This window comes from Acinonyx jubatus, chromosome C2 (genome assembly GCF_027475565.1).
Source record: "Acinonyx jubatus isolate Ajub_Pintada_27869175 chromosome C2, VMU_Ajub_asm_v1.0, whole genome shotgun sequence".
Classification (NCBI taxonomy): Eukaryota; Metazoa; Chordata; class Mammalia; order Carnivora; family Felidae; genus Acinonyx; species Acinonyx jubatus.
The window spans coordinates 64,821,185-64,842,454 of record NC_069384.1 but is presented as its reverse complement, the minus strand read 5'-3'; the positions used below and the strand labels follow the sequence as shown (position 1 = coordinate 64,842,454).

The 21,270-nt window shown below is 34.7% G+C and overlaps 1 protein-coding gene across 3 annotated transcripts in view; it reads left to right on the top strand.

Moving 5' to 3' along the window:
- The window catches only part of GSK3B (glycogen synthase kinase 3 beta), a 190,544-nt gene that overhangs the window by 105,902 nt on the left and 63,372 nt on the right, over positions 1 to 21,270 (top strand). For all 3 annotated transcript variants that reach the window (XM_015064612.3, XM_015064613.3, XM_027060929.2), the window contains exons 4-6: positions 401 to 511; positions 9,831 to 9,961; positions 13,164 to 13,270. In XM_015064612.3, the coding sequence (XP_014920098.1) occupies positions 401 to 511; positions 9,831 to 9,961; positions 13,164 to 13,270 (349 nt within the window). The remainder of the gene's footprint in view (positions 1 to 400; positions 512 to 9,830; positions 9,962 to 13,163; positions 13,271 to 21,270) is intronic.

The window sequence follows — 21,270 nt, the reverse complement described above, 5'->3', positions numbered from 1 at the left end:
CTCTCTCTCTGCCCCTCCCCTGCTCTCTCTCTCTGTCTCTCTGAAAAATAAATAAATAGACATATTAAAAAAAAGATGAAATTTTGTGACAGGTGATATCCTCTTATAACTAAAATAATAGTTTAAATATAGTTAGGAATCTTAACAGTATTGAAATGGCTATGTTTTTTCCATGAAATTATTAGTAAAAAGGTAGACTTGCTTTTACTATTATAGTTACATTCTGAATTATTTTTGTATAATTAAAATTGAATGCATGAATCTTTTCTTAAAAATCCGAATAAGTAGGAAAAAATCTGAATAAGTGACTATATAGAGATTTTACTCTAATTTGAATACTTAAAAAACTAGTTTCTAAGTTTGTTTTTTCTGTTTGTTTGTTTTTAATAAACTCTTTCAGAAAGATGAAGTCTATCTTAATCTGGTGCTGGACTATGTTCCGGAAACAGTATACAGAGTTGCCAGACACTATAGTCGAGCCAAACAGACGCTCCCTGTGATCTATGTCAAGGTATGTAAAAATGGAACAACTTTCCACTTTAAAAAGTACTTACTATGAAGCAAGAAAAGTGCTGGATGTGTTTTAACTATATTATTGCATCTAATGCCAAGGGGGGAAGCTGCAAAGTAGGTATTGCTAGAGTTTTGTTAAATTCTTGTATACTTTTTAAAGTGTGAAACCTTCACCTTTTAAACTTTCATGACTCAGATATTAGAGATAACTTGTCATCTTTCTGACAAGGGAATTTTTCATAGACATTTATGCATTTTAATTTCGTTAGCCATAGCACCTTTTTATTTAATTTCTGATACCTTTATTATGCCATAGACCAAAATAGGAGCAAGCATATCATATAAAATTATAAAACATCTATATGTGATCAAATTAAATATTATATCACCATTTATAGATATGTTGTAACTGTAGCTAAAGTTTAAACTTTCTATAATTTTAAGTACGTACAGATGTGCATATTAGGGTGTTACTTAAATTTTAGTACCTAATGTCATCTCATGGAGACACAGAGTGTCACAGACTGGCTAGGAATTTACCCAGCATAATTCTGATTAAAGTTGTGATCGCTAATTAGAAACATTTTTATTGTTATTATCATTATTATTATTAGGTTCAGATCTTTATTTATTTATTTTTAATAATAATTATAATAATTTTCTTTTCTTTTCTTTATTTTATTTTATTTTTTTTCAATATATGAAATTTATTGTCAAATTGGTTTCCATACAACACCCAGTGCTCATCCCAAAAGGTGCCCTCCTCAATACCTATCACCCACCCTCCCCTCCCTCCAACCCCCCATCAACCCTCAGTTTGTTTTCAGTTTTTAAGAGTCTCTTATGCTTTGGCTCTCTTCCACTCTAACCTCTTTTTTTTTTTTTTTTTTTTTCCTTCCCCTCCCCCATGGGTTTCTGTTAAGTTTCTCAGGATCCACCTAAAACAAAAACATATGGTATCTGTCTTTCCCTGTATGGCTTATTTCACTTAGCCTCACACTCTCCAGTTCCATCCACGTTGCTACAGAGGGCCATATTTCATTCTTTCTCATTGCCATGTAGTACTCCATTGTGTATATAAACCACAATTTCTTTATCCATTCATCAGTTGATGGACATTTAGGCTCTTTCCATAATTTGGCTATTGTTGAGAGTTCTGCTATAAACATTGGGGTACAAGTACCCCTATGCATCAGTCCTCCTGTATCCCTTGGGTAAATTCCTAGCAGTGCTATTGCTGGGTCATAGGGTAGGTCTATTTTTAATTTTCTGAGGAACCTCCACACTGTTTTCCAGAGTGGCTGCACCAGTTTGCATTCCCACCAACAGTGTAAGAGGGTTCCCATTTCTCCACATCCTCTCCAGCATCTGTAGTCTCCTGATTTGTTCATTTTGGCCACTCTGACTGGCGTGAGGTGATATCTGAGTGTAGTTTTGATTTGTATTTCCCTGATAAGGAATGACGTTGAGCATCTTTTCATGTGCCTGTTGGCCATCCGGATGTCTTCTTTAGAGAAGTGTCTATTCATGTTTTCTGCCCATTTCTTCACCGGGTTATTTGTTTTTCGGGTGTGGAGTTTGGTGAGTTCTTTATAGATTTTGGATACTAGCCCTTTGTCCGATATGTCATTTGCAAATATCTTTTCCCATTCCGTTGGTTGCCTTTTAGTTTTGTTGGTTGTTCCCTTTGCTGTGCAGAAGCTTTTTATCTTCATAAGGTCCCAGTAATTCATTTTTGCTTTTAATTCCCTTGCCTTTGGGGATGTGTCGAGTAAGAGATTGCTACGACTGAGGTCAGAGAGGTCTTTTCCTGCTTTCTCCTCTAGGGTTTTGATGGTTTCCTGTCTCACATTCAGGTCCTTTATCCATTTTGAGTTAATTTTTGTGAATGGTGTGAGAAAGTGGTCTAGTTTCATTCTTCTGCATGTTGCTGTCCAGTTCTCCCAGCACCATTTGTTAAAGAGACTGTCTTTTTTCCATTGGATGTTCTTTCCTGCTTTGTCAAAGATTAGTTGGCCATACGTTTGTGGGTTTAGTTCTGGGGTTTCTATTCTATTTCATTGGTCTATGTGTCTGTTTTTGTGCCATCAGATCTTTAAAAAAATTTATTGAAGTATGATTTTTTTTACCTATGACATTGTGAAAATTAGGAGTTAAGTTTCAAAGTCTAGATATCTAAATATAATTTTTTACATTTTATCCTTTATAGTGATGACTCTAGAAAACAAAATGGCAGTGACTCTAAATATTTTAAGATTGAGTATTGAATTTTACTTAATAATTACAATTTTAAACTTTATAGTAATAAAATGGGTACCAAAGCAGGAGTTTGCTAGCTAATTTTGACAAGGAGCCAGGATTCCTGTTGAATTCAGTGCTAGGAATTTAAAACTTAGTTGAGTTTGTGGTTCAGTTGATCATAGTAAGAACTAAAAAGACACAGTTTTGTACTACAAATTTAGTATTTTATTCTGGTTTTAAAATAGCAAGGCCCTATTCAAGATAACCAGCATAATAGAATATCCCTTGAAATCCCTAAATCTAGAGTAATCTTTGAACTTCTCAGTTTAGAATGGTGATGGTTTCATTCTACCTGCTCATAGCTCATATTATTAAATGTGGAGCACTGGCAAATTTATGAAGCAGAAAAAAACCCTAGATTTAGTTCTTGAAGTTAAGATCCAACTGCTTTTGGGCAGTTACCACTCCATTCTCTCCTTAACTTCCATGTTGGTAGCTTCCATATTGGTAAAATTGTACTCCTTTCTTTCCTGCTCACTATATAGCATTATGGGTCTATAAGATGAATTTACCATATGAGAAAACATTTTTGGAACTATAGAATAAAAGTAACAGAAGACCATAAAACTAGATTTAAAAAGTGACACATTGAGAACATTTGATAAGAAGTGCACAGTGGTTCTACCAGTTTTTTTGTTCTAACTCTAATTCAGCAAATAAATGGTAAATGATTGCAGCATAATGTGAAGGTTAATAAAATATTTTATTCCTCCTCTGGTAAGGAGAAAAAAGATTACACAAATAACTATAAAACAGGAAAAAAAGAGTGTTACAAAAGTGGTTAGATATGTCCTATTCTTTTAAAATGGTAAAATTTCCAAGAGAAGGTTATAGTAATACCTCTATTGAATCTGTCCTCCAAATTTACTTACCTCCTAGCAGATCTCTATTGCTCCATAGCTGAGCCAGTACCTATTTTCCCACCAACATAAAATGTGCCAAATGATTTTCTTATCCTATATCTGTCTACAGAAATTTTACTTACTTCAGGATCTTTTAGCTCCTCTAAACATTTTTTTATTGAAGGTTTCAAATAGAAATAAAAAAGAAAATGAAATAATGAACCTCCATGTCCCCATTACACAGCTTCAACAATGACTGGTTCATCGCTATTCTTTTCATCAACACCACCGTTTATTCCCTACTTGCTTTATTTTGAAGCAAATCACGGATGTTATTTTCATCTGTAACTATTTCAGTATGTATGTGTACATGATAGGGACTTTCTTTTTAAAAACTTAGCTACAATATCATTGTCTTTACCTATACAATAAATAGTAAATCATCAATATTATTAAATATGTAGTTACTATTTTTATTTCCAAAATGTTATATTACATATGTTTTTAATTGGGATCTACATATTTTAGAATTGGGATCTAAGTAAGGTCCATATAATTGATTTATGTTTAATGTTTCTTTTTTATAGACTCACTCTCTCTTAAACTTCATTGTTAAAGAAACTTGGGTCAGTTGACCTGCAGTTTGTTGGTCTGGATTTTGCTGATTGGATTACTGTAGTGTTAATATGTTTCCTGAAAATTGGTGATTAGATATATTTTTGTAAAATTTAAGACTATTTCATATATATTGTTGAGAGCTTTCCTAAGGAAGCACGTAATGTCTGTTTTTTTGTGATGTTGTGGGCATTGATCATTGCCTAAATTCATTAATTTATCAAGGCTTACAAAATGTTGGTATTCTAATATTAGTTCTTTTTAAATTTATAAGCTGGAGTAGTTCTGTAAATAGAAACTTTCCATGTCAGCTCTTTGGTTACCCTCAGATATTATAGTTAATATAAAAAATACAGGATATATATTTGATTATATCCCTTTATGTACCAAAATTTATAATAATTAGTTGGTTCCATAGAATTGGTTCCATAGCATCCCCCAGAGGTGACCAATGAGATATTTTTGGTTGTTTTAAAATTTCTTGCATGAGTCTTAATTATCTTTGCTAGCTTCTTCACTTTCTGTCATGATAGTGTTCTAGATTCATCTTAAACATTTCTTCCCCAGACTTGGACTCAGCCTTTCCTTCAAGGAGACCTGATTCTTTTAGTGAGAAATGGTGTTTGAGACCATTGTCTGGATGTTAGGAGTGCTAATTGCTACAGGGTTGGTTACTCTTTCTAGGGTTTTTAGTGGATAGAGCTAGAAAATATGTGGGTAATTTTTTCAAAGATAGCATGGGGTATCTTTTTTTTTTAGCCTCAAAATGAATATATATTGACATTTCTAACTAAATATTGGGGGATGCAACAATCTACATTTGTATTTCCTTTCTCTTACACTAAAAATTCCAGTTTCAATGATAGTATAATTACTTGTTCTGTCCTATACTCTACATACAATATTCTTATAATAATAATACTGACACTACCATCACCAACTGAAAAATAATTTAAGATCTCTTTGCAGTTCTTTTTATTCCCATGGTATATTTCATTAGGTATAAACAGTTAAATTTCTTTTTTAAAGAAACATTGAATAATTCCTCTCTATGTGATTATATCTCACTAAGCTTTATTTCATTTTAGTTTTATTATAGATGGCATTTTAAAAATTTTAAATTAATGTTACTTTAAATTTTATGTCAAAATTGATATAAAATATTTACATAGTTACAAAGTAAAATCTACAAAACAAGGTATATATAGTCAAATAAGTTTAGCTTTTATCCCTGTTTCTTCTACCCTGTTCTTTCTTTCCCCCAGAATTAAATATTTAAAATTTTTATGGTCCTACCATAGGTTAATAAATAAGCAAATGTATATAGTTATTTTATTCCCCCACCTCCTTTTTATGTAAATGATTATTAATATGTACATTTTCTTCTGTCATACTTTTTAAATTAAAAATATATTCTGGGTTGGGGCGCCGGGATGGCTTAGTCAGTTAAGTGACTGACTTCGGCTCAGGTCATGATCTCATGGCTTGTGAGTTCGAGCCCCGTGTCGGGCTCTGTGCTGACAGCTCAGAGCCTGGAGTCTGCTTCAGATTCTATGTCTGCCCCTCCCATGCTCATGCTCTGTCTCTCTCTGTTTCTCAATAATAAATAAACATTAATAGATATATACACACATATATATATATAGAGAGAGAGAGAGAGATTCTGGAAATCGCTCTGTATTAATATGGGTATTTCACCTTCCTTTTTTATAGCTGCACATTAGTGTATTATATGGCTATGTTCTAATTTATTAAGCTGGTAACCTATTAGTGATGTATTGTTTTCAGTTGTTTGTTTTTGTTTTTGCTATTAAGAAATAATGTAGTGAAGAGCCTTGTGCTTTCTATGTTTTTGACAGCATGTATTTGGATGAGGTCTCTGGCATTCTATATTTTAAAAAAGAAAATAATATTATTATGCATATTGAAGTTGGCAAAGAAAGAAAGATATAACATTCCCCCTTACTCTTGTTGAAAAAAGGATGGTTCTTTTATAAACCACAGACCTTCCAGAGTCTGATTTATTGGCCCTGGACATTGTTCTTTGAGGACACAAATCTATTCTTACATTTCAGTCTAAAAAAGATAAAAATGTCTTCTGAAATTGATAATTTGATCTCCTTCACTTATTCCTTCTACCTAGTTTTATAAAAAAACTATTTCTGTGAAAAATATTGGATTGGAAGATGGAAGTAAAAGTGATAAACACATACAACTCTTGTCTTCATAGACCTCACCATCTAATAAGGGGTTGTTTAGCATATATGTCACCGAAATGGCAACTACTGACCTTTGTAATTTTATGACTTCCACTTTTTTCACTTTTTCTGGGGAAGTTGAGTATATTATATTGTATTATTACGTCAGTCCTTTCTTCAGTCTTATACTACAGGTTGCTTTGTAGTTGACAGTGGTTAATATACAAGTTAAGAAGTTTTTGAGTACCTTTCCTTTCTGATGAGCATCATTTATAACTAAGTCGGTTTTAAAATCCAAGTCTGAAACAGATGCTAGGAAAATCATCATTGTGAACTTGAATTTTTTTTTTAATTGGAAAGACATGTTTAAGGATATGGTGTGAGTACACAAGAAAGCTGAGGGCATTTTTGTGAATTATAAAATTGTTATTCTATTATTTGTTTTAAACAGGTTTAATAACACAGAGGAAAGAACATTGGACTGGAGTTAGATTTGATAACATTGTAACTGTTCAAACTGTTCATTGGGCTTCAGTTACCACTTCTGTAAAAATGAGGATAAATGAGCATCTCACAGAGTGATTGCAAGAATTAAATAAACAAAAGGGTGAAACCTCTTGGTTTGACAGTACCTATTAAATAAATCTTGAATTTAAAAATGTGTTGAATACCTCCTGAGTTTCTAAGTTTGTCATTCTAGTTTTTACTTAGTGATCAAGCTATTTAATGGTTACATTTTCCACTTTTATTTAATAGAATAAAAATATAACAAAATATGGAAATCATTATTAAAGAAGTGTACTTAGCCCAAGCCAGTATAGAATATTTAGTAATTGATTTGGATTAATTGCTTAACCTCTGTGCCTCAGTTATTTTATATGTAAAATACAAATAGCAGTACCTATTTAGATAAAGGTTAAATGAAAACACAGGCAAAGCATTTAGAATAGTGCCTGGCACATGATAAGTTATTTTTCTTGTTGTTGCTGTCTTAATAGGCGTCTAGATTTTTTTTTTTAATAAATCTAGAGAAGGCCTCTCCATTTTTTTTATAAATAAACTTTTACAGAGTCAAAAAAACAAAAGATATGAAATTGCATATTTCATTCTTTATCTTTTCAAAAGATAAAGTGAGGAGAATGAATATAATGAGTAGATCTTTCAGATCAATGAATATAGTAAAAAGACCCCTCAACCTCATTTAAGCTCTAAGCATTTTTGACAAGAAAACCTTTTTTCCCACTGATTATTGCTGACCTAGACATTAGTGCCCTGACACAGAGTTTGTAAGTTCTCTCCTTTAGTAAATGAATGCCTATGAACTCAGTTTCTTCTTGGAGCTCATTTTCTTAATGGTAGTAAATAAACTTTTAGGGGTGCCTGGGTGGCTCAGTTGGTTTAGTGTCCGACTTTGGCTCAGGTCATGATCTGCCAGTTCATGGGTTTGGGCCCCACATTGGGCTCTGTGCTGACAGCTCAGAGCCTGGAGCCTGCTTCAGATTCTGTTTCTCCTTTTCTCTGCCCCTCCCCTGCTCGCATTCATATTCTCTCCCTCCCTCTTCCCTCCCTCCCTCCCTCCCTCTCTCTCTCTTTCTCTCTCTCTCTGTCAAAAAATAAATATATAAACATTAAATTTTTTTTTTTTTAAATAAACCTTTAGAATTCTGAGAGTAAGCTTTAGGACTTGAAGATGGATTCTGTGAACAATAATACTGTGGTAGAATTAGGAAGCTTTTAAAGAGTTATATGGATACCTAAGTTCCTTAATTCTAACTTTGGGGACAAAATGCAGACCTTACCTATACATTTTGCAGCATGCTTCATTAAAAAAATTTTTAATTTTTATTTATTTTTGAAAGAGAATGTGAGTGGGAAAGGGGCAGAGAGGGAGGCACAGAATCTAAAAAGTAGGCTCCAGGCTCTGAGCTGTCAGCCCAGAGCTTGATGTGAGGCTCAAACTCATGAACCACAAGAGCATGACCTGAGCTGAAGTTGGACCCTAAACCGACTGACCCCCTGACCGAAGCGCCCCAACAACATGCTTCATTTTAAAGATGGCTTAAACTTTTCCAGCTTTAGTTCAGTATTAACATTAATGATGTACTGAAAGTCAGTTGTAGTTTTCATCAATGCCTTTGAAGGAAAGTAGGTCTCATGTTAACTTCAAGAAACTGAGTCATACCAGTAGCCTCCTTAGGTGATGCCTTATATCAGTGCTTTATCTGACCTTTGACTGTCTTTGTTGATGTTGTTGTTTTAACCAAGATACTGGTGTCCTTGATTTGAATCATTTCAAAAATTCTTTCCATGATGTAGAGGTAACTTTGAGGTAGAGGTCAGAAGGTAAGTAGTCAGAAAAATTTAAACACCAGCCTTGGGATAAACAGAAGTTTAAGAACTCATTTTCTTCATAAGGTACCTCTTTTCCCCAGCCAAGAGTCTGAGTCTTTTCGTCCATGCAGACTCAGTTCCTCAGTGTATTTTTTTGTAATAGAATTGAAATAAATATTCTTTAATTTGATGTCAGTAGTCAGCTAGGATCTGTTCTAAATGGTATTTTTGTTTTCTAATTTTATTTTTGAGAGAGGGAGAGAGTGTGAGTGGGGGAGGGGCAGAGAGAGAGGGAAACACCAAATCCAAAGATGCTCTAGGCTTTGAGCTGTCAGCACAGAGCCCAACGAGGGACTTGAACCTACAAACCATGAGATCATGACCTGAGCCAAAGTCAGACACTTAACTAACTGAGCCACCCAGGCATCCCATTAAATGGCATTTTAAAGTCTACTTATTTCTGAAGGATATTACAGGAAGAGTGCTATGCTGTTATAACGGAGTTACTGATGTCTTGATAGGACATCAACTATAAATTTTCTCAGTTGACATGTGAGTTTTCTCAGGCCCCTGTATCAATAACCTGTATGGCTGACATCTCAGAAAAATGTTATTCTGAAGATGAAATTGTACATACTTGTAAAGAATGATGGACTTAAAAAAAACAGAAGACTTGGCTTCTGGTCTAATCATTGTTGTCATCATTGATTTGGAATACCTCTCTGGCTTTTCTGTTTTGTTTTTTGTTTATTTTAAAGAAGCCCATCTTAGCGGGCTTAAGGCAAGATGTCAATAAAATAAAAAATTATAAAGCACATTGTAGCATTTCCTTTTTTAAATTATTAAAGGATAGTGCAAATATGGCATGGTTAATGCAACTGCAGTTAGCTAATATAGAAATGACATGAAACTCTTAAAAGATTGAATGCTGTTCTCTTTTGAAAATCTGTTGCTTTATTTATTTACTGCTTAAGGATTCTGATTTGTTTGGGGCAGAAAGTCTTCAATTAATTTTTACTGTTTATTCCAGTTGTATATGTATCAGCTGTTCCGAAGTTTAGCCTATATCCATTCCTTTGGAATATGCCATCGGGATATTAAACCACAGAACCTCTTGTTGGATCCTGATACAGCTGTCTTAAAACTCTGTGACTTTGGAAGGTAAGCTAGCTCTCATTTCTTCTTTCTTTCACTCCTCCCCTACCTCACCCTCCCGCCCTATATGCTCTTTTAAAAATATATGCCTTTTACAGTGTCAGTCTAAAAATACCATAGTCCTTATTCGGGGAGTATAAACTAGTACAGGTTCTTGTGAGAATAGCTTTGGTAAATTCTGTTACAATTATAAATGTGTATAGTCTTTCATCCAGCAATTTAATTCCTAGGAATTATTCCCTTAGAAATACTTTAAAATAGTGCATATACAGGGATTTTTATTATAGCATTGTTTATAAATGTCAGTAGGAAAATGACCAGATAAATTCAAGTATATACACATAAAATGTAATACATACAACTGTAAAAGATAATGAGGTAGCTGTTTGAATTTAAAAGGAATGATGTCTAAGAAATACTAAATTGAAAAGGCAAGGTCAAGACTATATACAGTATGTTCCTTTTTGTGTTTTAAAAACACACATAGTATAGCCACGTGTATACAGATATATGATTATTTCTGGAATGATACATAATAAAACCACAACATTGGTTGCCCCTCAAGAAGGGAAACTGGGAGTATAGTATAGTTGCTTTTTCATTGATGGTACTTCTGTATCGTTTGAATTTTTTATTGTGTTTATATTCCTTTCTCAATAATAATAAATTTTTTTAAATATTATCATTCATTACTGCATTTTTTTCCACTTCAGTGTTAACCTTAGTAGCAGCGGTTTCTTCCTTTTCCTCTTTAAATGAGTCTCTTATTCTCCTTTTCTGCAAATTCTAGTGCACTTTGTTTTCTTAAACTAATCCCTTGGTAATAATATATTATGTAATAAAACTTCATCCTTTTTATTTTCATAGTGTTCCACATCTTGTACCTCTTTGATCTACCTCTCAACATGAAACCAAGCTTACATATTCATATAACTTAGTTAACCTTCTTCCCCCTCGATTAGTTTCTCTCCTCTCAGTCCCTAAGACATTGCAACATAACTTGAATTCTCTCCAATTTTTTTCATCCTCACAAATTCTTACTTTTCAGCTTTTCATAGATAGTGACCTACACCTCCTAATATCTCTGTTCCCACCTCTTTGTAACAGTTTTGTATTAACTTACAGTTTAAATTTTAGGTTTAATATAAGATATATTTTCCACAGGCTGTCTCTTAAGAGTGTCTTTAAAAAACAAGCACATCTGCTCTGTCAGGAATTCATTCTTAGTCTCACAAGGGTGTGCTCCTTCATACCATCCCCCTTTTACAGTTCACTGATTTCAGACACCTATTGTGGGATTCAGCTCATTTTGCAGGCTAGAACTCTTCCCTAAACTATCAGAAAGGCTGAAGGATATTAAATCAAAACTGTTATCTGATGATGGAAACAAAGCACTACTGCTTAATATCTATCTGTAGGACAAACTGGAGATCAGTTGAGTATTACTGTCACAGGGTGTCTTCTGCACTGACAGTGACTGATTAGTATGAACTGTGAAGAGACTGTGAGACATCAAGCTCAGTGAAGTTTCTGTTCTCGCTATAGTGTCAGAACACTGTTGCTATGGACCTTTTTATTGGGATATAGAAGTTGTTTTGTTCTAATCTATTTGGAATAGGGATTTCACTTGTATGGTAATAGGTCATTTTTAATAGCTCCGATAAGTAACGAAACTGCCTGTTTTGTTTTTATTAGGTGGTTTGGGCAACTAGAGTTTTCCATACACTTTAGATTCTTAGTGCCAGGTTGATGGTGACTTGAACAAAGCAGTATTACTCTCTTTCAGTAATTCTTTACTGGATGAAATAAGGCCTTGGAAATAGGTTGAAGAGTTGGACTTTCTCAGAACTATTTGTAGTCACTGCATTGGATCCTCTTATCCTTCAAAGGGCAGGAAGTAACAAACAGCCTCACCTGAAGGAGAGAGGTAGCTTCATCAAGTATTGAGGAAACCTACAGGGTTTCCGATATTACCTTCTTATAGTGAATTTTCTGACTGTATAATAGGTATCATTCTTGTTAATAAAAAGAATCCTTTTTTTTTTTAATTTAGAAAAGTTTTATCAGTTGAGCTGAAAAGGTGTCTTAATTTTCACGCAGCCTAAAAACAAGGATTGATATTATTAATTTATGAAATTGTTGCTCTGTGTCAGTACTGGGGGAGAATATTAAAAAATATACTGCCTCCCACCTTCAAAAGTGTTGTAATGAAGAAAGAACAGGTTAAGGTAAGAGTTACCATTGACCAGAAATAAATGGAAGAAAAGAAAAATCCAAACTTTGAAACCTTTATGACTATTTTCATTTGTCTCTTCTCTGTTTTCCTACACCATTACCTCAAAGTTTTCCCTTTCTTTGTTACTTACATTCTTAGTATTTTGATTTTGTTGTGTTTGTATTTATTGCCTCTATCTTTGCTGTCATCATATGCCAAAGTAGTCAGTTTCTACAGGTGTTTATTTCAGTGTATCTTCAAATGATCTTGAGAGACATCTCAAAAGAAACTAATTTTAATTTACTTTAATATTTAAAACACATGCCACAAAGTATTTTGGGAGGAAAGTTGGAGTAGAGAACATGTAACTAAACTTCAGACAGCAGAGTTAGAATTCAGAGACCGTGAATCATCTGTGTCCAAAAGTGGAGGGCCTGTATTCTTTATTGGGTAATGTATGTTTAGACAATTAATAAAGGGACCTACATAGTGGGAAAAGAAAGTAGATTGGGGTCTGTAAGCCTTGGGATAGTCACTCCGAGGCAGAAGCCAAAGTAAAAGAGAGTGATCAATTTCTGTTAAAAATATATTAGAGAAGTATTCATTCTTATAATCCATTATTATGCTTTTAGTGGGTGGAGGTACTTCTTTTTCTGCCCTTCCTTTGTATTTTAGAGGTAGTATTCAAGGAAAAGAGGATCACAAGAAATTCAGCATTTATCCTTTTATGACTTTGTCTCTTTTTCCTTAGGTAACAGTTGACAAATGCATTCTTTAAAAACTACTGTTACTTTTCTTTTTTAAATACTGTTATGTTAAAACTTTGTTTCTTTTGTCAGATAGTTACGTTTTATATTTTCCTTTTTGTATGTTGTGTGAATGGATTGTGTGAATCTTAGATAAATGGTCAGTGTTGTGAATGATAGCATTTAGCTTCTCTTAAGGTTTAGACTTAGTTTAAAGAATTTCTGCTTTTTATTTTTTTTTCATTAGTGCAAAGCAGCTGGTCCGAGGAGAACCCAATGTTTCGTATATCTGTTCTCGGTACTATAGGGCACCAGAGTTGATCTTTGGAGCCACTGATTATACCTCTAGTATAGGTAAGTACTGACTATGAATATAATGGCTTGTAATTGTTACTTGTATCTTGTTTTTAGTAATTTAGTATTACTAATCTATACTTTAACTTAAATATAAAAATAAGAATGACCTAAAGTCTCTTTCTTCTTAAAGACAGATGTACAAAAATGTGTAAAATATTTTAAATTTCAACTTTTAGAATTTAAGATACCTTTACTATTTTATTTTACAGTTTCTATGATTTTTAGAAAAATAAAGCTATTCTTTATGAGTGTGTGGTTCCATTATGATTACATTTGTTTTTAACCTAAAATTTCAAATCATTCCTAAGTATATCTTTTCTTTTTAAAAATTGCAATTCCCCTGAAATACTAACTTCTGAGCTTGATCACTGGTGGAGAATTTACATCCATTATGTTTATGGTGAAAATGATAGGATGGCCATATTGTTGACATTCCTACTAGGCTGTCCCAGTGGGTTATTTAATTTTAAGTCAGGTCACAAAAAATAATTTTGACTTTTTCATTAGTTTGGCTAATGATTCTGATTCTGATTCTGTAGAAGTCTTCACAAAATATCTTTAGTGATAGCACGAATTGAATAGGGACAGTTTGCTTCAGTCTTCAGTGACCTCTTCTACCCCATTTTAGCCCACTAATAGAGAACATAGAGTACCATCAGCTGGACATGAATAGTGAAGCTAAGAAAGGAGAGCAACTTTAGGCTAGGTGTGTAGGTAGAGGTCAAAATTATTTTATTGTTGTATACTATTTCTGAAGAGAATTCCTTAGTCCAAAAACAGAAACAAGAGCATGCAGATTCCAAACAAACCAACCAAAAAAACCAACCATGGTTACAGAAAACTAAGAAAAACCACAATGTGAACAGTTTTTGTCTTTTAATTCAAGTGGAGGGGTGCCTGAGTGGCTCATTTGGTTGAGCATCAAACTCTTGATTTCAGCTCAGGTCATGATCCCAGGGTCATTGGATAGAGCGCTGCTTCAGGCTCCAGGTTGAGCATGGAGCCTGCTTTAGATACCCCCCCTCCCTTCCCCTCCCTCTCTCCTTTGCCCCCCTTCCCCCTTCCTCTCCCTCTGTACCTCTCCCCTGCTTACATGTACACTCTCTCTAAAATTTAAAAAAAAAAAGTTTTTTAAGTAGTAATAATAAAAAAATAATACAAGTGGAAATTCTCTGTTGAGCACAGACCTCTGGACAGAAACACATTACCATTTAAAAAAAATGTTTTTTGATGTTTATTTATTTTTGACAGAGAGAGAGAGAGAGAGAGACAGAGCATGAGCGGGGGAGGGGCAGAGAGAGAGGGAGACCCAAAATCTGAAGCAAGCTCCAGGCTCTGTGTTGTCAGCACAGAGCCTGACACGGGGTTCGAACTCACAGACCACGAGATCATGACCTGAGCCAAAGTCGGATGCTCAACCAACTGAGCCACCCAGGCACCCCCACATTACCATTTTTATTTTGCCAAAGGACAAAATGCCAAAGAGCAATTTGATTTGTGCCAAGGGGCCCACTGGTTTTACCCACCAATTCTTATGGAAAATAGCTTTGCCCTTTAGGAGCTCTGAAAAGGTCTAGGAAGCCCAGGACCCTTCAGACCATACTTTAAGACTTGTTGCACTGGAGGATAGAGAATACAACGGGTGTGTGTGTGTGTGTGTGTGTGTAGTGCTGAAAGTTTCATCATGGCTGTGTATGTTAAGGGACAAATGAGAAATAGCAAAAAGGGTGTTTTGATTGGAGTAGAACTAGATTTGAGTTCCAGGTTTGTTATGACTTAGTTAAGCTATGAAGTGGAGATTGCTAACAGTTCTGCCTACCTTTCTGAGTGGCTGTGGTGATTAAATACAACGTTAGTGAAAGTACTGTAGAAATGTAAGATGGTATTCACTTGTGGTATTTGTTAACTAGATTCTCCTTGAGAGCAAATTTAAGTCTAAGCCCTTTATCTTTGGAAATATCATTGGATTTTCCAGCTGCTTTATATTTTATTCAAATATATGATACTGATCATCTGCATACCAGATATTGGGATGAGTTGTGCCGGGGTCACTGAAAGTAAACGTAGTTTGCTTCTTTTTAGAAAGTCATGACCGTATCATCTGACTCAATAAGGCATGTTTATTATGAACTTGTGACCTGCTTAAGAGTGCCTAGCACTCTTCTATAAAGGTCCATGTGCCTATTCTTTGAAATTGTCTCACAAAAGAGGAGCCTTTTAGTCCATTTTCTCTCTTAGGAACCACTTCTCTGGATATTATGAATACCTGCTTTTCAGTAACCTCCTTTGTATGGCTAAAGCCAGAACCTGACTTTCTAGGCTTAGGACTCACCTCAGCTGAGGTCTTTTGAACCATAATAAACCTAGATTTGACCCCCTCCCCTTTTGTTAAGTTTATTTATTCTGTGTGAGAGAGAGAGAGCATGAGCTGGGGAGGGGCAGAGGGAGAGGATCCCACACAGGCTCCGCTGACACAGGGCTTGAACTCATGAACCGTAAGATCATGACTTGAGCCAAAATCAAGAAACAGATACTTAACTGACTGAGCCAGCCAGGAGCCCTGACCTCCCTTTTTAGACTTGGATATTTCCTCTCATGACTCTGGGAGATTTGTAGACAGACAAAAACAAAAATACTTAATAGTGTACTAATGCAGGTACATTTTAGGAATATTTTTAACAGTGTTATTTGAAATGAAAGAGTAGCTGTTTCTAGTTAGAGTATTGTCATATTTAGATATAACCAGAACTAAGGCTGATGGCTCTGATTATATTGTCTTGCTGAGAAATGGCAGAGAACAAATGGCTTCTTTAGGACCAGGAATTGAATTTACAGGCCCTTGAAGAGACAAGTAGCTATTCTTCGATAGTGAGGCAGTTATTCAAGACAGTAATGTCTAGGGGCGCCTGGGTGGCTCAGTCTGTTAAGCACCCGACTTCGACTCAGGTCATGATCCTGCGGTTCCATGACTTTGAACCCCACATTGGTCTCTCTGCTGTCAATGTGGAGCCTTCTTTGGATTCTCTGTCTCCCTCTCTCTGTCCCTCCTCCACCCTCGCATGCATGCATGCTCTCTCTTTCAAAAATAAATAAACATTAAAAAAAAAAAAAAAGACAGTACCTTGATTGGTAATTGAAATTGGATTCCAGGCCTACCTCTGCTACTCAGTAACTTTACCTTGGACAAGTCACTGAACTTTATTGTGCCTAAATTTCCTTTTCTGTGGATTAAGTATGTTAAACTAGGTAGTCTTGAACACTTTAACCAGGAATTAGAGTTAAGTATGAAGAGGAATGCTATTTTGGCTGAAACCCCAAATAACCAGATAAATCAGTGGGCCAAAACACTTACTTTTCGTGCCTTCTGTTAATTCTGTTTTATTCTATTTGGAGAATATTATTCATTTGTCCCACGAACTATGAACAGAATAGATTTTGGTATCTCTCAGAAAGTGAATGATAGACCACTGGTGTAGTTGCTACCTAAATCTGTGGCAACCACTAAGCAATAGTATCCCTTAATGGTTTACTCCTTGTCTCCCATATTTGTACCTAAGTCCTGCCTAAGAAAGTATTTCCCATGGTTTTTAATGAACATTTAATTATTCTTCTGCAATTTTTCCAGCCTTGTCTTCTGAGATGAATTATTCTCTATAGAGGAAAGAAATGAGTGCATATTACCTTCCAACTAGTTACCTAGGTAAAGGTATATTTTTAAACCTAGATCAAGATAAAGCATTTATGTTCATGAAGATATACATCTTTTCCACTTCATTTTAAGAGTTAGTATTACTTGACTTTGAGTGAAGTAAAGTTTTGTTAGCAGGTTTTGATATTTTCTTCATTTAGCAACTATCTAATATATCAAGGAGGGCTCTTTCGGTGTTTGCAAAATAGGTGTCTTGGTTATCATTGCTTAGAACTGGACAAAATCAACTTGAATTTCTTAAAATTGTTGAATCCTTATTTTCCTAGGTCAGTAAAAAGTTAGTCACTGGAGCAGGGATTTCTAATCCCTTTTGATAGTGCATCTAACCACATCAGACCTTTTGAATTATTCGTTGTTCCAATGTCATTGACCATTTTTCTTTCCTGCTAGTAGATGAGAAAGCCCAGCAATGATTTATGTTCATCTCCTAAAGCATTTGATTGTTGGTTCAGACAAAACCCAGGAATCTCAGTATTCCAGAAACTGAAAATTAGCTTTTTCTTGAAGGAAGTCTTAATGGTAGGCATAAATAGAGTAACCATGTAATTTCTTATTTGGTAATACTTTTAAGATAGAAAGGGAATGCTATTAGTAATTATCCCAGGACAGTAAATCTAAACCAGGACTATCTTGGGTAAGCCAGTATTGTGTACTTTAAATTATTTTTTGTTAATTAAATTTAGTTACAAATTATTAAAACTTATTTTAAAAGTTTGCTCTCAGGATTGAGGTAAAAGTGAATTATTTTGTCTTGGTTTTTTTTTTTTCTTAAAGTATTTTAATTTTACAACAAAATAACTAGCTGGCAGGCTCAGATCTCACATTCCCATCCAAATTTGGACTCTTCCCTCCTTCATTTCTTTTCTCTCCTCAATTGTAGTTTACATATTTCATTTTCTCTTGGTACTCATTCTGCTTGGTTTCTGACTCTGCTTGCTTTCATATACCTTGATATTCATTCTCACATCTCTTGTTTTCCTTTGTGCTTGTCCTTTGCTATCATGAAGCTCTTCTTTACCCTAACGTCCTTTCACCTGGTACTTTTTTCTTTTTTTTAACATGAAAAATTCATATATTGAAAAACTAAGTACAGAAAACTTCTAGTTGGCTAAAATAAGCAATGCACAGTTAAATAAACCATCCTCATACCAGATACTATATATAGTCTGCTTCTTACCCAAGTTACCACTTGGATATACCATAATAATAACAAAACTTACATATTGAAAATTAATGATTATATCTCTAATCTTAACCTTGACCTCTTCAAGGATTTCCCTTTTTTTTTTGTCCTTTTTTAAAGCTTTTACTTAAATTCCAGTTAACATACAGTGTAATATTAGTTTCAGGTGTACAGTATAATGATTCAACACTTCTATACAACATCCAGTGCTCATCACAGCAAGTGCATTCCTTAATTCCCATCATCTACTTAACCCATCCCCCTACCGACTTCCCCTCTGATAACCATCACTTTCTTCTCTATAGTTAAGATTCTGCTTCTTGGCTTGCCTCTGTCTATATTTTTTTTCTCTTTGCTCATTTGTTTCTTAAATTACACATATGAAATCATATGGTATTTCTCATTCGTCAGACTTCGCTTAGCATAACACTCTAGTTCCATCCATGTTGTTGCAGATGGCAAGATTTTGCTCTTTTTTATGGCTAATATTCCATCACATATATACCGTATCTTCTTTATCCATTCATTAGTTGATGGTCACTTGGGCTGTTTCCATAATTTAGCTATTGTAGATAATACTGCTATAAACATTAGGGTGTGTGTATCCCTTTGAATTAGGATTTTTGTATTCTTTAGGTAAGTACCTAGTACTGCAATTGCTGGGTTGTAGGGTAGCTCTATTTTTTTTTTTTTAAAGAACCTCCATACTGTTTTCCAGAATGGCTGTACCAGTTTGCATTCCTATCAATAGTGCAATAGGGTTCCCCTCTCTCCACATCCTTGCCAACACCTTGTGTTGTTGATTTTAGCCATTCTGACAGATGTGAGGTGAGATATCTCGTAGATTTGATTTTTATTTCCCTGATGATGGAGTGATGTTGAGCATCTTTTCATATTGCTTTCAGCCATCGGTTTGTCTTTGGAAAAATGTCTGTTCATGTCTTCTGCCCATTTTTGGTGTGTTGAGTTTGACAAGTTCTCTATAGATCTTGGATACTAACTTTTTATCAGATATGCCATTTGCAGATATCTTCTATTCTGTAGGCTGACGTTTAGTTTTGTTGATTGTTTCCTTCACTGTGCAGAAGCTTTTGATTTTCATGAATTCCCAATAGTTGATTTTTGCTTTTGTTTCCCTTGCCTCAGGAGACATATCTAGAAAGAAGTTTCTGTAGCCAGTGTCAGAGAGGTTATTGTCTATATTCTTTTCTAGGATTTTTATGGTTTCAAGTCTTATTTTTATTAAAAAAAATTTTTTTTAATGTTTATCTTTGAGAGATAGAGAGAGACAGAGTATAAGTGGGGGAGAGGTAGAGAGAGGGACACAGAATCCAAAGCAGGCTCCAGGCTCTGAGCTGTCAACACAGAGCACGATGCAGGGCTCGAACTCACAAACCGTGAGCTCATGACCTGAACTGAATTCAGACGTTTAACCGACTGAACTACCGAGGCGCCCTGTCAGGTCTTATTTTTATCTTTAATCCATTTTGAATTTATTTTTGTGTTTGGTGTAAGAAAGTCCAGTTTCATTATTTTACGTGTTGCTGTCCAGTTTTCCCAGCACCATTTGTTGAAGAGACTATCTTTTTCCCATTGCATATTCTTCCCTGCTTTATTGAAGATTGACCATATAGTTGTAGATTCTTTTCTGGGTTTTCTGGTCTGTTCTGTTGATCTATGTGTCTGTTTTTGTGCCAGTACCATACTGTTTTGATCACTACAGCTTTGTAATACAACTTTAAGTCAAGAATTGTGATGCTCCCAACATTGCTTTTCATTTTCAAGGTTGCTTTGGCTATTTGAGCTCTTCTGTGGTTCTGTACAAATTTTAGGATTGTTCTAGCTCTGCAAAAATTGCTTGGTGGTATTTTGATAGGGATTGCATTAAATGTATAGATTGCTTTGGGTAGTATAGACAGTTCAATGGTATTTGTTCTTCTGATCCATGAGCATGAAATGTCTTTCCATTTCTCCTCCACCACCCCCCCCCCCCCCCCCGGCCCCTCAGTGTTTTATAGTTTTCAGAGTACAGGTCTTTCACCTCTTTGGTTAGGTTTATTCCTAGGTATCTTATGCTTTCTGCAGCAATTTTGAATGGAATTGTTTCCTTAATTTCTTTTTCTGCTGTTTCATTACTGATGTATAGAAGTGCAACAGATTTCTGGACATTTATTTTGTATCCTGTGAGTTTACCGAATTCGTATATCAGTTCTAGCAGTTTTTTTAGTTTTGGGTTTTCTATAAGGTATCATGTATTCTGCAAATACTGAAAGTTTTACTTCTTCCTTGCTGATTTAGGTGCCTTTCATTTCTTTTTTTGTCTGATAGCTGAGGCTAGAACTTCCAGTATTGTGTTAAATAACAGTGGTGACAGTGGTCATCCTGTCTTATTCCTAACCAGAGAGGAAAAGCTCTGTTTTCCCATATTTAGGATGATATTAGCTATGGGTTTTTCGTATATGGCCTTTATGATGTTGAGGTATGTTTCTCTAAACCTACTTTGTTGAGGGTTTTTATCATGAATGGATGTTGTACTTTGTCAAATGCTTTTTCTGCGTCTATTGAAATAACCATATGGTTCTTATCCTTTCTTTTATTAATGTGGTGTATCACATTGATTGATTTGTGAATATTGAACCACGCTTGCAACCCAGAAATAAATCCCACTTGATTGTGTTGAATTTTTTTTTTTAATGTATTGTTGGGTTCGGTTTGCATCCACGTTCATCAGGGATATTGGCCTGTAGGTCTCTTTTTAATTGGATTCTTTATCTTGTTTTGGTATCAGGGTAATGCTGGTCTCATAGAGTAAATTTGGAAGTTTTCCTTCCTTTTCTGTTTTTTGGATTTATGAAATACAATTCATTCCTTTATATATTTGTATTTAAAAATGATAATACATTTAAGCACATTTTCCTGTCAATTGTATTACAACACAGAAGCCAACCATTTAAGGTTTAAAATTTTTTATCCTAATTTACATTGGCCTAAAACCCTGTGGACAAGAGATTGAACCCTTGTTTGTGGCTGTTCTGTAAGCACTGCTAATGTACAGAGGTTGTGTCACTTTGACTTATTTTAAAGTATGATAAGTAGATAAGCATG